The sequence below is a fragment of the Panthera onca genome, chromosome B4, assembly GCF_046562875.1.
Source record: "Panthera onca isolate mPanOnc1 chromosome B4, mPanOnc1 haplotype 2, whole genome shotgun sequence".
NCBI classification, from domain to species: Eukaryota; Metazoa; Chordata; class Mammalia; order Carnivora; family Felidae; genus Panthera; species Panthera onca.
This window is the reverse complement of record NC_138345.1, coordinates 131,769,064-131,786,062: the sequence shown is the minus strand read 5'-3', so window position 1 is coordinate 131,786,062 and position 16,999 is coordinate 131,769,064. Positions and strand designations below refer to the sequence as shown.

At 49.0% G+C, this 16,999-nt stretch overlaps 2 protein-coding genes across 7 annotated transcripts in view; one reads left to right on the top strand and one right to left on the bottom strand.

The window, feature by feature from the left end:
- Positions 1 to 1,336: 1,336 nt before the first annotated feature.
- Positions 1,337 to 9,601, bottom strand: CBY1 (chibby 1, beta catenin antagonist). 2 transcript variants are annotated; one of them, XM_060656335.3, is made up of 5 exons: positions 9,513 to 9,601; positions 6,451 to 6,566; positions 3,694 to 3,799; positions 3,489 to 3,607; positions 1,337 to 1,995 (listed from the first exon to the last, which is right to left on the bottom strand). In XM_060656335.3, exons 2-5 carry the CDS (start codon positions 6,526 to 6,528, stop codon positions 1,915 to 1,917), a joined length of 384 nt encoding a protein of 127 aa, XP_060512318.1. In that variant the 5' UTR covers positions 6,529 to 6,566; positions 9,513 to 9,601; the 3' UTR covers positions 1,337 to 1,914. The 2 variants fall into 2 exon arrangements, with proteins under 2 accessions (XP_060512318.1, XP_060512317.3); XM_060656334.3 differs by lacking the exon at positions 9,513 to 9,601 and adding an exon at positions 9,302 to 9,500.
- Positions 9,602 to 9,886: 285 nt separating this feature from the next.
- FAM227A (family with sequence similarity 227 member A) overlaps positions 9,887 to 16,999 on the top strand; it is a 73,721-nt gene continuing 66,608 nt past the window's right edge. For 4 of the 5 annotated variants that reach the window (XR_014137984.1, XM_081796267.1, XM_081796266.1 and 1 more), the window contains exons 1-3: positions 9,887 to 10,139; positions 13,111 to 13,344; positions 15,495 to 15,577. Coding sequence is in view for 3 of the 5 variants with exons in the window: in XM_081796267.1 (XP_081652393.1) it covers positions 13,203 to 13,344; positions 15,495 to 15,577 (225 nt within the window). In the remaining 2 variants the exon portion in view is untranslated. Of the gene's footprint in view, positions 10,140 to 13,110; positions 13,345 to 15,494; positions 15,578 to 16,999 lie in introns of those variants that run through there. The other variant, XM_081796268.1, reaches the window with a different exon arrangement.

The following is a 16,999-nucleotide window of genomic DNA, read 5'->3' as shown; positions in this document are numbered from 1 at the left end:
GGGGCTCCCGGGTGGCTCAGTTGGTTGAGCATCCGACTTTGACTCAGGTCATGATCTCACAGCTCATGGGTTTGAGCCTCACGTCGGGCTCTGTGCTGACAGCTCGGAGCCTGGAGCCTGCTTCAGACTCTGTTTCCCTTTCTCTCTGGCGTTCACTTGCACTCTCTCTTTCTCTCAAAAATAAATAAACATTAAACAAATGAAAAGTCCTCCTTCACTGCAGAACGGTCCCACATAGTGACTCCAACCCCCTCCGGCGCCAGTAGGGGTGCAGAGGGGGACCCACATCACTGACACCCAATCCTGTCCCTCATGATTCCCAAGGTTTCAGCCTGGGCTCCGTTCCTTCCAGCTGTGTCGCCTTGCCGGACTCGTTTCTTCATGTCAGAGCAGGGGACGATGACAAACTTGAATCCTGAGAATTAGCAACAGGCTGTCTGGCATCAAAGGCACTCAGGAAGTGGTTGCCAACGATGCTGCCCTAGGAAGTGCCAACCCCCAACTGCTCCCAATATCTGCACCTGGAGACTTACAGCCCGCACGTCTTTGTAACCTCCCCTAATTTTTTCAGAGTTCTTCTCTATCGGAAAATAAGGTTTATGGGCTGGAGCTTCTATCCGTCTCCCCTAAAGCTGTTCCTAAGGGTGGGCTGTGGACAGCAGCCTCCTACAGAGGCTGTGCCCCACCCGGCCCCTCCCTTTTACCGGGAGCTAGGAGTCCACAGGCTCCCACGCTTCTGCTGTGCGATCCCGGACCGGTTTCTGAACCTCCTGGAGCCTGGCTCCTTACCTGCAAGGACATGTGCTGACGGTCCCTGCTTCGCGGGGCTGAGCAGGGGAGGAAATGAGCAGGGGCAAAGTGCTGAGGCCTGTCCTAGGCGAGTCACCGGCTTTCAGAAATTATTGACCATAGTGGCCATCCCCAGTCTAAAGCCCTGGACTCCGTCCCCGTCTTGGCGCCCTCCCCTTTAACTGTGGAGCTGGGTTCCCTCTCACTGACTCCCTCCTCCAACCAGAGCAGCTCACATGGACTTGGGTGCAAATTCCCACTCTAGGAATGCAGCCTCCCACCCCGACCGCTCGGTCCCTGCCAGGTCCAGGCTGGTGGCAAATCTCTGAAGGGCTGCAGCAGAATTTGGGCAGGGACACCGCTTCTGTTCCAGGTCGGCCTCTGCCGATGCCCGGGAAGCTGGAGCGCTTTTCCTGCCGTGGTGGCGTTTCCCCACAACTCAAAAATTCGGTCTCTGGATGGCGAAACAGAAGCTTCGACTCCAGGCTCTATGTGCTTCTTCAAGAGCTGCTGCTTTCATTTTTCAGTCACTTTGGCCACACACAGATTACATACCAGCATTTAATTTTCAGAAAAATGTGCAAACAGGAAAGTAGCACAAAAATGCAGTGTTGCCCGTGGAAGGCTGGTGCTGGCCACTGACAAGCTGAAGCCAGAAGAGGCTGTGGATCTGGGGACTGAGTATTCTTCAAAGGACAAAGCGAGTAGGCCCGGGGGGAGGGGTGGGGGGGCGGAGGACCAGGAGAGCTGCTCATCCAAGGGCCCTGAGGCAGGACGTTTTAGAACTGGTGCCACACCCCGGACACCAGCGTGAGGGGGGAGACAATGAACTTCAGCTGCTTCGGCCACAGCATCAGTCCGGTGAGGGCGAACCTGGGAAGGTGCATTCGTACATGGAGTGACTAGACAGCATCCCAGGGCTCATTCCTAGGACTGCCCTGGCCTGGAGGGAGTCCTGGCTTCCACCAGTGTGTTCCCACTGCCAAACCGAGGGGGCCGGTGCCTTCTGGCCCCGTGATAGGACACTCGGGTCCACTAGTTCGGCTAGAAAAACCCCTCGGCCACATCCACCTCCTCTGATCGGTGGGCTTCTCCCTTTCCTCCTAGCGAATGTCTTCAGGGTCTTCATTTCCTCCTGCGGCTGGTGCTTTTCAGTTCCTCCAATTCCTTCTCCATCAAGTGGGACTCGGCGGTGGTTTCAGAGAGCTGAAAGTGAGGCAGCGGACCGTTAACCAAGAAGGACCTTCCGGGGCTGTTGCAGGTTTGCGAGGGCAGCTCTGCGCGGTGGGGAGAGCATCCCTACCCTCGCACGCCACTGACGGCCCCCACGAGGGGAACCCCTTTGTACCCGGGCAGAATGCACCCCCCTGACAACCCAGGGCCTCCGGTACTTAATCACAGTCCACCCTCTCCACATTTTGGTCACCTAGGATTGCACCAAGTTCACTGCCTTGAAGACGGCAGGCCTCAGGGGATGAAAAAGGCACATAATGGACCATTCTAAGGCGAAAGAAATAAGAGTCTGAGTAGCTTCTGAGCTGTGGCTCCCATAATGGTGATCAGGGGGGAAAAAATGCTCGAAAAAGAATGCCACTTTTCTTACTAGGGTCTTTCAGGGGGCTTGAGAAAGCCCCTGAGTAGAAGGTGGAAGACATTCAAGACAGGGACAGAAGCTTTACTCTCCAGAGTGGAGGTCAGCTTCCCGTGAAATACGAGCGGCCCTTCCGAGCAATACACTATTGCAGGTGCTTGTGTGATTAACTCAGCATGAGGCAGATCCTATCATTGTGCCTATTCGACAACGAAACTAAGTTTCTTCACACAGGGCAGGTAAACAACACGCTGAAGTCACATGGCCAGTGGTGGAGCCGAGCAAGGAACCAGGCAGGTTAGCTCCAGAACGCACGCTCTTAACCGTGACAGCAGAGGCGCGCCTGCCTCCCGGCCAACTTTCACCGGCACCCCCAGTCCCAGCAGCCCGCGGGGTTTTTAGCAGCCACAGGAAACCGACACTAGCACAGAGCGGGCCCCTCGGCAGGTCTGACACTCACTAATGCCCGCTGGATATGGGACACCTTCGGGCCACGAGCAGACGGTCCTTCTTCCTGGAATGCCCTCTTCCCACCCTCCAATCCTCCCTTGGTCCTTCTACATTCAATTCAAACATCCCTTTTTGTGACACCTTCCTGACTGGATAGAATTATTTTCGCTTGTGCTGGCGCCAGGCCCTACGCACACTCCAATTGTTACTCTTGCCCCCAGGCACTGTCATTTTGTTTCTTGTCCATCTCCCTGCGAGACAGTGAGGCCCTGAGAGTAGGGACTCTCTCATTTATATCTTTGGATTCAGGGGCGCCTGCGTGGCTCAGTCGGTTAAGCGTCCGACTTCGGCTCAGGTCAGGATCTCGCGGTCCGTGAGTTCGAGTCCGTGAGTTCGAGCCCCGCGTCGGACTCTGTGCTGACAGCTCAGAGCCTGGAGCCTGTTTTGGATTCTGTGTCTCCCTCTCTCTCGGACCCTCCCCGGTTTATGCTCTGTCTCAAAAATAAATAAACGTGAAAAAAAAAAATTTGTATCTTTGGCTTCAAAGCAACTTACCTGGGCAAACTGGCATTCCAAAGGAGTCAGCTGGATGCAGTGACTCTCCGTGGAGCCCCCCCACAAGGAAAACCTAGGCGCCCCTCCCCACCACCCTCCTCACCATGTCCAGCAGGATGTCCACCTTCAGCCGCAAGAGGTTGTTCTCTTCCTCCAACTGCTGGTTCCGCCTGCGTAGGCGCTGAGCCTCCCTCCGGTCCACACCCCCGCTAATCCCCATCTCTGGGGAAGGACAGAACGAGCAGTTAGTTACATGGGGGCTTCCCTTCCACAATCGTGCTGGACAGAACGGCAGGAAATCAGCCCACCTGCTATCCACTGGCCATTTTCAAACTTCAGGCTTTGCCCTGCCAGGTTCATAGTGGGGGTTCCATAGTCAAGGCCCAGCTCCACCTCCCGGGTTGACCGGTCCAGCTGTGGACGAGACGCTGCATGGAGGCTTCAGGAAGCACACGGAGGACCCCAGTCCCAGTGACTCTCCTGCTAACTGTATTTGTATGCCAGCAACTAACTTCCTTTTTCAATCCTTACCTCGCACACTTCGTAACTTTTTGTTAAAAGTCAGAAAATCCGATAAGGCACAAAACAACAAAAACTTTTATTTATTTTAATAAATTAAAAAAAATTTTTTTTTTTAATTTTTTTTTTTCAACGTTTTTTATTTATTTTTGGGACAGAGAGAGACAGAGCATGAACGGGGGAGGGGCAGAGAGAGAGGGAGACACAGAATCGGAAGCAGGCTCCAGGCTCCGAGCCATCAGCCCAGAGCCTGACGCGGGGCTCGAACTCACGGACCGCGAGATCGCGACCTGGCTGAAGTCGGACGCTTAACCGACTGCGCCACCCAGGCGCCCCAAAAAAATTTTTTTTTGAGAGAAGAGAATGTAAGCGGGGAAGGGACAGAGAGAGGGGGACAGAGGATTCAAAGTGGGCTCTGTGCTGACAGCAGCGAGTCCAATGTGGGGCTCGAACTCACGAACCATGAGATCATGACCTGAACTAAAGTCGGACGCTCACTTGACTGAGCCACCTAGGAGCCCCTACTGTTTTTTTAATGTTTACTTATTGTTTTTGAGAGAGACAGAGAGAGAGAGAGAGGGCACGGAGATCCGAAGCAGGCTCCTCACTGACAGCACAGAGCCCGACACGGGGCTCAAACTCACAAACCCGTTGAGATCATGACCTCAGCTGAAGCTGGCCGCTTGACCGACCGAGCCATCCAGGCGCCCCACAACAAAACCTTTTAAACTCTAAGAGGGAAGAAACGTCCCACCTTATTGTAAGATACAGGTTTTCCAGAAAAACTACATATATCGAAATTTGAATTATTTGACGTCTACTTGGCACTTAACAGTTTTAAGAAATCCTACCATACATTTTTAATAAAGTAGAAAATCCTTTTTAAAGGTTAATAAGCCCCGAGGTGATCGCTTGCTCACCATGGGGGGCTACAGGTCACAAAAAAGGCATGAAATGCTAACAGTCAATCAGTAGTCAGTCATAGCTGGTCTGTAACATGGTTTTCAAAGTTTCCACGACTCACTCAGCAGCCACGCCACGCCAGGACTAGGCCGAGGGATTCCAAGGTGAATGTGACCAGCCCTGCCCTTGAGGAGCTGCTGTCTAGAGCTTCCACACAGCCTGGAATGACACTAACGGTGGCAGAACATCATCCTTTGAGAATGAGTATGATTCTTAGACACAACTAAAATGGATTCTTGGCTAAGTCCTGGGAATAAACTGAAGGCGAGCTGGCTAGTATCATTTGGAGCCCGAATCACGATGAGACTGACTGTCTTACTAGGTTCTTGAACACGCTCTGACAATGATTTCCAAACAGGACTTAAAAATGTTCTTGTTCTTGGTTTTTCTTCTTGTTTTTTAATTCTTTTTAATGTTTATTTATTTTTGAGAGAAACAGAGCACAAGGGGAGGAGGGGCAGGGAGAGAGGAAGACACTAAATCCGAAGCAGGCTCCAGGCTCTGAGCTGTCAGCACAGAGCCGGATGCAGGACTCGAACTCACAAACCACGAGATCATGACCTGGGCGGAAGTTGGACGCTTAACCTAAGACTGAGCCACCCAGCACCCCATTTTTGGTTTTGTTTTAAAGTTTATTTATTTGGGGGCACCTGGGTGGCTTAGTCAGTTAAGTGTCCAACTTCGGCTCAGGTCATGATCTCACGGTTCGTGAGTTCGAGCCTCACTGTGCTGACAGCTCAGAGCCTGGAGCCTGCTTCGGATTCTGTGTCCCCTTCGCTCTCTGCCCCTCCTCTGCTTGTGCTCTCTCTCTGAAAAATAAACAAACATTAGGGGTGCCTGGGTGGCTCAGTCAGTTAAATGTCTGACTTCAGCTCAGGTCATGATCTCACAGTCCATGAGTTCGAGCCCTGCGTCGGGCTCCGTGCTGACAGCTCGGAGTCTGGAGCCTGCTTCAGATTCTGTGTTTCCCTCTCTCTGGCCCTCCCCCTTTCATGCTCTGTCTCTCCCTGTCTCAAAGATAAACATTAAAAAAAAAAAGAAGAAAATATTAAAGATTAAAAACATTAAAAATAAAATAAAAATAAACAAACATTAAAAAACTTTTTTTAAGTTTATGTATTTGGGATGCCTGGGTGGCTCAGTTGGTTGAACATTTGACTCTTGATTTTGGCTGGGGTCATGATCCCAGGGCTGTGGGACTGAGCCCCTCATTGGGCTCCACAGAGCATGGAGTCTGCTTGGGATTCTCTCTCCTCTCTCCCTCTGCCCCTCTCCCCTGCTTGCATTCTCTCTTTCTAAAATTAAAAAACAACCAAAAAAAAAAAAGTTTATTTATTTAAGTAATCTCTACATCCAACATGGGGCTCAATCTCACAACCCTGAGATCAAGAGTCACACGCTCTTCAGACTGAGCCAGCCAGGAGCCCCAAGAGTTAAAAAGGTTTTCAGCAATAGCAATAATATGAATTAGAAGGATGTCTTCCTTACAAGTGTGCCTCTGGAGGACGACACTTCCCATCAGGGACCAGGCTTGATGTTTCAGCCACACTGCACACCGGGATGGGCCCAGTAGTGATACTCACATTATGCAGATTGGAGAGAGAAGCAGATTTCCGAGGGGGCGTCTTCTTGGGACTGAACGTATTTCCAAAGAGAGGCATCTTTGGCCGGATGAAGGAAAGGCCAATGCTCCCTTCTCCTAGGGTCAGGAAAAGTCACGGGTACAAACAGATGAGTCGACCTTACGCCACTGTGGAGCCCGATGCGGGGCTCCATCCCGCAACTCTGGGATCATGACCTGAACCTAAATCAAGAGTCAGACACTCAACCCACTGAGCCGCACAGGCACCCACACTTTTCATTTTCTCTAGGTGGAGACATAAGATGCTACAATTTTTTCAGTTAGGCAAAACCTAGGAAATTTTTATTTTCTTTTTTTAGAGTTCATTTATTTATTCTTTGAGAGAAACAGAGAGAGAACGCATGCACAAGCAAGGTAGGGACAGAGAGAGGAAGAGAGAATCTCAAGCAGGCCCCATGCTCAGCACAGAGCCCAACATGGGGCTCAATCTCACAACTGTGAGCTCGTGAGCTGGGCCGAAATCAAGAGTCGGATGCTTAACCCACTGAGCCACCCAGGCGCTTCAACCTAGCAAAATTTTGAATGTGTATACTTTTTGGCCAGCAAATTTACTTCTAAAAGTTTGTCCTCCACAAAGAATTGGACAGGTACAGATAAATGTTCCCCACTGTTGGGGCGCCTGTGTGGCTCAGTCAGTTAAGCATCTGACTCTTGATTTCAGCTCAGGTCATGGTCTCATGGTTCTCTGGCAGCCCAGAGCCTGCTTGGAATTCTCTCTCCCTCTCTGCCCCTCTCCCACACACTCTGTCTCACCAAATAAGTTTAAAAACTTAAAAAAAAAAATTCCCTACTGTTGGTAACAGTGAAAAAAAAGAAACAATCCAAAATGTCTACCAATGGTTGGTACAGCCAAATACACTGTTGTGTTCTTACAATGGAATGCTACAGGGCAAGTAAAAACAACGAGGCAGCTGTATATGGACTGACCTGGAAAGAACCCAACATACTCTACCATTAAGAAAGCAAGCTGCAGGGGCACCTGGGTGGCTCAGTAGGTTGAGCATCCGACTCTGGCTCAGGTCATGGTCTCATGGTTTGTGGGTTCGAGCCCCACCTCAGACTCTCTGCTGTCAGCAGGGAGCCCACTTCGCATCCTCTATCCACCCCCTTCCGTCCCTCCCCTGCTTGCACTCTGTCTCTCTCTCAAAAATAAACATTAAAAAAAAAAGAAAAGCAAGCTACAGAACAGTGTGTATACTATAATGGTATAAGAGAAGACAGAAATAAAAAAAAAGGCAAGAATGTAGGTGTGCACGTTAAAAAATAGAAGAAAATCGGGGCACCAGGATCCAACTCTTGATTTCAGCTCAGGTCATGATGTCAGGGTCATGGAATTGAGCCCCATGTCTGGCTGTGTGCTGGGTGTGGAGCCTGCTTAAGATTCTCTCTCTTTCTGTGTCTCTCCCCCTCTCTCCCCCTGCTTATGTACTTTCTCTCTCTCACTTAAATAAATTAAATAAAACAAAACAAAATAAAATCTGGAAAGAAACACCAAACTGCTCAATATGCTTAATGTGGGAAGGGGAATGGGATGGCTGGCTTAGGTGACATTGTCATTTTATAGGTAAAAAATGGTCAAGTGGTGGCAATTCCATGTTATAATATCAAATTAGATTAAAGGAATATATTTCTGGATTTAATAAATTACTACAATGGTAATATATTCATGTTAATTATGGAAAAAAAACAAAAGAACAAAAAACAGCTAAAAGGCAGCACCTGCCCTTCCAAGCATCTGGAGACATCTGAAAAAGGAAAAATACTTAGCCAAGTTGCTCTTGCAAAGCCTCCAGTCATGCCTGAGTGTATCACTTGTACGCAACTTGGAGTTCCAGGTCTGGCTCTGCCCCTCAATTGCCTGCTAAACCCTAGCCAAGTTACTTTATTTCTCCGGGTTTTACCAGGAGCAATTCCCTCACAACCTCATCCATTCTCATAACCCTTAAGCAGAGAACGATCATCAATATATTACAGATGAGGAAAAGGAAGGGTCTGGTGGAGCTGCCTTTTAAGTCAGTACCAATAATCCACGAACAACTGTGGCTGAGTCCCTAGGATCCTGGAACATTAGTGTGGACCCAGAAGTTCCAGCTGACCCCCGGGGCCCAAGGCAGCTGTCTCTCTAGTGAAACTCCCTGGGGAGAGAGGGCTCAGCTCTAAGGAAGTGGAGGAAGAGCATCTGGGTTCCAGTCATGGCTCTGCCACTCAGCCCCAGTGGGACCCCAGAACTTATCTTCTCTGCCCCCCGCCCCCCCGCTTCTTTATTTGTAATCAGAGATAACAACAGTTACCCACTTACAGGTTGTTATAGTGTGTTGGTGTTTATAAAAAGCTGTGAGCATTTGATGCTCACAACAACCCTGAGAAATAGATGAAGTGAAGTATGTCCCAGTCTACAGATCAGAACACGGAGGCTTAGAGAAGTAACTCGCTCCCAATCACGCGGTGGGAAGGTGGTGGAATTGGGTTTCAAATAAGGTCTACTCCTCTGCGATGATGACAATAATCACTTCATCACTGTGCAATGCTTTACAGTTTGCAATGGACCACAACACACACTATCCTATTTTCACCTAACAAGAAGGTGAGGGGGCAGTTTTTGACTTTCATTGGATTCTCGAAGAGATATGCGTCCCTCAAAGATTTCAGAGCCGCGCCGCGCAGATACTCTGCCACCCGAGGCTGCTGGACTCAACTAGCCGTAGAGAACAAACGTTCACACGCACGCCTTCATCTAACCCTCTTCACAGCCAGCCGGTTGACGGGGAGGAACTACCACCCTGGTTTCTCACCGAGGAAACCAGCTCCGAGAAGTGCGGAGACCGGCCTGGGATGAACCCAGCCTCCGCCCCCTGTGCCGCGCCCTCGGGCCGCTCCAGCGGCGGGGAAGCCCCGGGTCCCCTGGAGCACGCCCGGGCGTCCCATCCCTCCTCGGGCCCTGGAGCGACGCCAGGCTCAGAACAGTCGCGCCCCAGGGACCAGGGACAAAACGCAGCCAGATACCTGCCGGAAACCGCCTGCAGAGGCTCGCGTCACCCACCGCGACCACGGCTCCCGGGATGCTCCGCCCCCCACCCGCGCGCGCACGCGCAGCCCCGCCCCGGCCTCTACCACCGAGAGATATGGGGGTGCCCGGCGCGGCGGGGTGTCCAACGGGAGCCTCCGCGAAGCATCAGAAACACTTGAGGACTGCCCTCGATACATTGAAGACAATCCACGGGGGGGGGAATGTCTCCTGGGGTCATTTCCATTCCCCGTGCGATAGGCTGGGACGAGGAACTACACTCTCCCTCCCCACAAGCCCATTGGTCTGGTCTCCCCGGCCACCCGGGACCATCACTGTGGTAACGGCGTCTCGCGGACGCGGCGGTGGCTCACTAAGGTTCCATTGTTGTGGGAAGGGTGGCAGTGGTGAGTGCGCCTGGCGTTGCCTGGGGAACGCCAGGACTCACAGTAGCAAAATGGGCCTCTCCCCGACGCCCCTCCTCCTCCTCTTCCTCCCCGAGCACAAAGCAAAGGGCACCCCTTCCTGGTGGATGTCGGGTGTCCCATCCAGAACTTTGCGGGGTCCCCTGAGGGACCCGTGGCGGAACCGGCCCCAAGTTCGTCGGATTTCGCCTATGTCTTCAGGTAAGACGCACAGAAGAAGGACGATGATCCGCCCTGCCCACCTCCGCAGACTGCAGTTTCCTGACTCTCATCAGCTTTTACAAGCAGGGGAAACTGAGGCCAGGGACCGCTTCAAGGTGGCACAGTGAGCAAGGGCAGAGAACTACTCGAGAATCAACTCCAGATCCCCTGAAGTCCTAACAGTGAACTATTGGTTCCATTTGAAAAATAAAGAAACTCAGAACCATTCAAGGGATGTTTATTGGGTGCCTAGTGAGTGCACCAGCCCATCCATCCAATGAGGGGCAGAACCCATCGGTCTCTGGCTCCAAGTGCAATTTTCTTCCAACTACACCTCAGTGTATTAAAAAGGGGAGAGTTCCATGTCCTAGAACCAAGACCTGCACAGTCTAATCCCGCACTACCCAATGGAAACATGATGTGGGCCACGTATGTAATTGAGAATTTTCTAGTGGCCATATTTTAAAGATTTTTAAAAACCAGGTTATGTGGATTCGAACATTTTATTTAACTCGTGTATCCCAAATATTATCATTTCAACATATGATTAGTGCTTTTACGTTGATACTGCTTCAGCTTTTAAGTTTAAATTAACTGAAATCGGGGGCGCCCGGGGGGCTCAGTCGGTTGAGCGTCCCGACTTCAGCTCAGGTCATGATCTCACCGTCTGTGAGTTCGAGCCCCGCGTCGGACTCTGTGCTGACAGCTCAGAGCCGGAGCCTGCTTCAGATTCTGGGTCTCCCTCTCTCTCTGCCCCTCCCCACTCATGCTCTGTCTCTCTCTGTCTCAGAAACATTAAAAAATTTTTAAATTAACTAAAATTGAAATTTCAGTTCTTCAGTCACACTAACCAGATGTCACATGTGGCTAGTGACTACTGTGATGCACAGGTCTCGCCTTTTCCTGCCTTTCTACACTTGCTCCCCTCTGCTTGGATGGTATTTCCCCATCCCCTTTATCTAGTTAACTCCTGCTCTTCCTCCAAGCTTGGCTACATCCTTACATAATCTCAGCTCATCTCACAGCACTGCGTATGTTCCTTCAAAGCAGTGGTCACAGTTATCATTCACAATTATTTATATAGTTGTTTGATTACCGCATGTCTCCCCTGGCAGACATAAGTCGCTTAGAGCAGGGAGCAAGTCTGGTTTCGCTCACCACCCTGTCTCCAGGAAGAACACACCGCTGGCTTGTGTCGGGCACTCAGTAAGTAGTCCGTCATTGCTGAAGGCAACACTGAGTGCTGATTCCAAAGTCAGCATTGTTTTAACGTATTTAACGTGCTTAAAATTGTTTAACGTGTTAACTTTAAACAGAGGGCATTCGCACTTCGGCTGCCAGGATACTTGCTACATGAGAGCAGAACGTTTGCTATTCTCCTGCCCCCAACACCGCGCAGTGTTGTTCATTCCATGAAGTTCATTGTCTCCCCCATCCGTTTTTCCTCCCCAAGTAGTGAAGGTAAAAACTTGTCATATCTCAGAGAATACCTAAAAGGGTATGATAGAAAATTCAGAAGAGAACGGCATGCGTATCTTAAACATTCCTTTTAAGGAGCATAGTAATAGTCAGTTCTTGCATTAGGCATGAGTAAGAATGTTAAGTTAAAGCAAGAGCCTTCTGGACAGGGTTGCCCTAAAAGCCTGCTTTTCAGAGAACATGCTATAGTTTTCCAGTCATGCTGGGGAGTGAGTAGGAGAAAAACAAGAAGCCATGCAGTGCAGCTGCTTCCACCTTACCCCTCTCCCCCTTGCTGACATGGCTTATGGCTGGGAGCAGGAAAGAGGAGATAGTATTGACCTGGGCCTGGGACAGCCTTTCCTGCAATCCAGCTGACTTGGGACAGCCCCAAGCCCTAATGGATAGCTTCTCTGGACTAGAAAGAAGCGTGGTGAATGAGTCTAAAATGGAATCAAATATTGAGTGTGCCAAACCCCTAGGGAGCCACTTGCCTAATGGAAAAAGGTGTGGAAGCAAATCCTTCCAGTTGAGAATTGTAAGTGCTGTAATGGAGAGATGAAAGCAGAATCCTGAACTTTCCAGAGGAGGGGTGGTCACTAATGGCCTAGAGTAATTCAGGAAGGTTTTCTAAAAGATGTGTCACCTGGGATGTGCATTGACTAGATGGAATTGCGCGTGTAAAGGCATAGAGGGCAGCAGCATAGCACAGCAGGGACGAGGAGCAATTTCAGAGGGGCGGGCCTATAGGACGAGTGGTTGCGTAGAAAAGGGCAGAGCAGAAGGCATCAACTGAAGAAGAGGGAGAGAGAATGTGATGAGAGGGGCCTGGGTTAATTTTCCCACTAAACTACCTTTCCTCTCCCCTTTCATTATGTATGAGCTTCTTGAGGGCCGATCTGAGTCTTTTACTTCCTTAGAAACAGGCCTGTGCCACCAGGCTCTGGATATGGAAGATCCACAAATGGTAGAATGAACTCCTGGTTAATAAGCAAGGATCCAGGAGGGCAGTCCAGCCGGAGTGTTCTGAAGGCAGGAGGAAGAGTAGTGATGGGGCCAGCATTCTGGGAGGGGGCAGAAAGCCTCAGGTAGATCACCAGCTTCATGCTGAGGAGATAGACCCTGTATCACAGAATCAGAGCAGCTGAGAGCCGAAAAAGGGTCTTAGGAATCTCATCCAAATCTCTGACTTTGCAGATGAGCCTCAGAGAGACAGGAATTTGATTTCCTTTCTAATTTGGAAACTGATTTGCTGGGTGCTCTGGAGCCCTGGCCTTTCCAACACTCTAGTCTCCTTACTGTAAAAGCTAGAACAGCTTTCTTGGCAAACAGGGGCAACATCGACAGGCCAGAAAAAGTTGATATGTCTGAAATCCTCAGTCAAGAAGGGCGTGTCAGAGGAAGGCCTTTATCCCCTGTGTCGCAGGCAGCGTGCACCTTGCCATCAGCCCTGCTTACCAGACGAGCGTGGTTATGCTTTCTAAGGTGGTTCTATGGTATTTGTGATTTCCAGGAGGCTGGCTGAACAGAGAACAAGATCGGAGTGGGAAATGAGAGATTCTTAAGTGGAAACGTACTGTTTATCAGTTTACGAGAAACTGGATCATGGCTTATTTCAGGAACATAGATATCATCAATGTCACCGCCTTGCCAATGGTGCCCGTAGACGAGCACCTGACTGTCTCCCTCGCTGCGCGGAACACGATGAAGAATGCCGCAAGGAAGAATCTGGAAGACAATCCACCCTGTATCCTTTTATGGTGCCGTCTACAATCCAGACCGAATACACCTGCTGCAGACCTGTAACCAGGGCTTGTGTCTGTGACACACGTTATTAGCTCCTTTCCTTATGTGCTCATTGATTTTTTTCAATTAGTTAAGCCCGACCTATGCTCTAAAAGAATTTGAGACTGTGAAGGGTTGTTTGGTTTGAATTTATTTTACTAGGATAATTGGAAAGAGCCCCAAAGGAAGAAGTACTGGAAATATTTGTTGACATATTCGTTGAAATATCTTCTGTCTTCCAAAGAATTATAGTTATAGGTAGCAAATAAGTCATGGTGAAGCCCTCGGCCCTCAGATAAGTGAGCTTGAGACCCAACTTTGTTGGGGCGCCTGGGTGGCTCTGTTGGTTAAGCATACAACCTTGGCTCAGGTCACAATCTCACAGTTCATGAGTTCGAGCCCCGTGTTGGGCTCTGTGCTGACAGCTCAGAGCCTGGAGACTGCTTTGGATTCTGTGTCCCCCTCTCTCTGTGCCCTTCCCCTGCTCTCACTCTGTCTCAAAAATAAGCAAACATTAACCAAACAAACAAACAAAAAAAGACCCAGCTTCATTGTTCTCATTCCAATTGGCCTCACTTCTCACCTGCCAGGCCTCCTACCTGGGCTCAGAGTTTGCCCTCTTTGGCATCACCTGGACTCTTCCAGAATCTTACTTCTCTAGCCCTCCCTTTATTGATCCACATCTCACTTGTGACTCTGAACTCTATGCCAGGGACCCGCAGAACCCCATCTCTGGAGGACCTTGGAGCTCATCCGGCAAATAACCCTCTCAGGTTATAAATACCGCCAGATGGTCCCATCTCATAAAGAGCCCATTGACCTTCAAGTCCCACTGCCGCCAGCCAAACCATGTGTCCCTCTGTATCCCCTCGCTTTCTACACCTCTCAGAAACCCTTCTCAAGATGAGCACAAGTGATCCCATCAGAGGCTGCTTCAGGGACTCACTTTCCTGGCCCTTTTTCTCATGCCCCCTCTTCCTCCTTAATCCCACACTCCTCTCAACCTAACTAACCCATTTCCGTTCCTTTGATTTTCATGTCCCTCCTTGGCGTCTTCATTGCTCAAGTGTCCTCCGGTTTATAAGAACCCTTGAGGGTAATGGAAGTAAGAGTGAACCCTGCTTTTTGTGAAGGCAGTGAGAAGTGATAGGATTATGGGGCTTCTGCAAAGGATATATCCTAGACCGATTGAGGCTAAGACGGAAAGAAATGCAAACCTAGAGAGGGTGACAAGAGGGGCCATTGAACTAGGCAGAGACTTCAACAGTGATCAACAAGGTTGAGATCCCCTCCGATCCAGCCATGCCTCACCTGAAAATGTCTCTTAAAGCAATAATCCAAAATATGGAAACAACTCTCTGTATATACCACAGCATTATTTCCAATTGCAAAAAAATGATGAACAACTTAAGTATTCAATAGCCATGAAACAATTAAGTGTATTAAAGTACATTCTCCAAGTGGATTCATATAATGCCATTTAAAATACTATGAAGATTATTTAGTTTTATTGAGCATGATCATGATAATGAGTGGAAGAGAAGTCCGAGTCCTAAAGTAGGCATTCACTGAGATTACAATTATGTAAAAAGGTACGTGTATAAAAAATACTGGAAGGAAATCTCCCCGAATCCTAACAGAGATTGTTAGGGTGGTAGCAGAATGGGTGTTTCTTTTTATGTTTTTCCAAGGTGTCTAGGATGTGGTTAGTTTTCATTTAGAATTGATAAAGCCACTCATTTTTTTTTCATTTTTTTAATGTTTATTTTTGAGAGTATTTTTAATGTTTATTTTAATGTTTATTTTTGAGAGAGAGACAGAGAGAGAGAGACAGAGTGTGAGTGTGAGAGCTGTCAGCACAGAGCCTGATTCGGGGCTCGAACTCATGAACTCACGGGCCGTGAGATTATGACCTGAGCCGAAGTCCAAAGTTTAAGGACTGAGCCACCCAGGTGCCTAAAGCCACTCATTTAAAATGATAAAAGAAGTGTGAATGTTTGCAAAGAAAGTAGTTAAGCGGAGAGAGTAAGGGACTGTCCTTGCCAGCCTAGTCCCATCCTGTTCCTGCGTGATTAGCACCCAGAAAATTTCCTTAGCAAACTCACCTGCCAGCCTGCCTTATTGGTTCCATCCACCAGGTGAACGAAACGATTGGGGAGCTAGATCTGAGTCCCAATGCATTGGCCAACAACCTGGTGAGTTATGGGTGCTGAGGTAAGGCTTGGGGCAGGAAGGGCTCCGGGAGTCCCGCCCATTTATTTGAAAGCACATTTGCACAATAGGGGTCTCAGAGATATCTTTTATTAATCAGCAGGATTTCTTTAGCAGGAGCAGTTTTAGTTGACAGCAAAATTGAGCTGAAAGTACGGAGTTCCCACATACCCCTGTCCCCACGCATGGGCAAGCTGCCTGTCACCACACTGGTACATTTGTTACAAGTGATAAACCCACATTGATGCATCATTATCACCCCAAGTTCGTTTCACATTAGGGCTTTCTGTGCTGTACATTCTATGAGTTGGGACAAATGTGTAATGACATATATCCACCTTTGTAGTATCCTTTTTTTTTTTTTTTTTTTTTACATTCATTTATTTTAGAGAGACAGAGCGTGAGCCAGGGAGGGGCAGAGAGAGGGAGACACAGAATCCAAAGCAGGCTCCAGGCCCTGAGCTGTGAGCACAGAGCCCGATGAGGGGCTCAAACTCACAAACCGCGAGATCATGACCTGAACTGAGGTCGGATGCCCAACCGACTGAGCCACCCAGGCGCCCCACCTTTGTAGTATCCTACAGAATAGTCTCACTGCCCTAAAAATCCTCCCCCCCCCCATTTACGGCGCCCCCCGCATCTCCTGGCAACCACTGAACTTTTTGCTGTCTCCATAGTTTTGCCTTTTCCAAAATGACAGAGTTAGAACCATACAGGATGCAGCCTTTTCAGATTGGTTTCGTTCACTTAGTCATATGCATTTAAGGTTCCTTCATGTGTTTTCATGGCTCGATAGCTCGTTTCTTTTTGGGGCTGAATAATATTCCTTTGTCTGGATGTGCCACAGTTTATTTATCTGTTCACCTACGGAAAGACCTCTCGATTGCTTCTAAGTTTTGGCAATTATGCATAAGGCTGCTGCGAACATCTATGTGCAGGGTTTTGTGTGGATGTATATTTTCAGTTCATTTGGGTAAATAGTGAGGAGCGTGATTCCTGGACCATCTGGTAAGAGTATGTTTAGTTTTGTAAGAAACTGCCAAAGTGTCTCCCAAAGTGGCTGTACCCTTTTGCATTCGCAGCAGCCATGAATGAGAGCTCCTGTCACTCCACATCCTCACCAGCATTTGGTGTTATCAGTGTTCTGGATTTTGGCCATTCTAATCAGGATATAGCGATATCTCCTTGTCGTTTGAAGTTGCGATTCTCTAATGACATTGAACATCTCTCCATATGCCTACTCGCCATCTGTCTCTCTTCTTGAGTGGGGTGTCTGTTGAAGTCTTTGCCCCATTTAAAATTTTGTTTAATTTATTTTTTTAATATATATATTTTTAAATTTTTACTTATATTTGAAAGAGGGAGAGACAGAGCATGAGCAGGGGAGGAGCAGAGAGCGAAGGAGA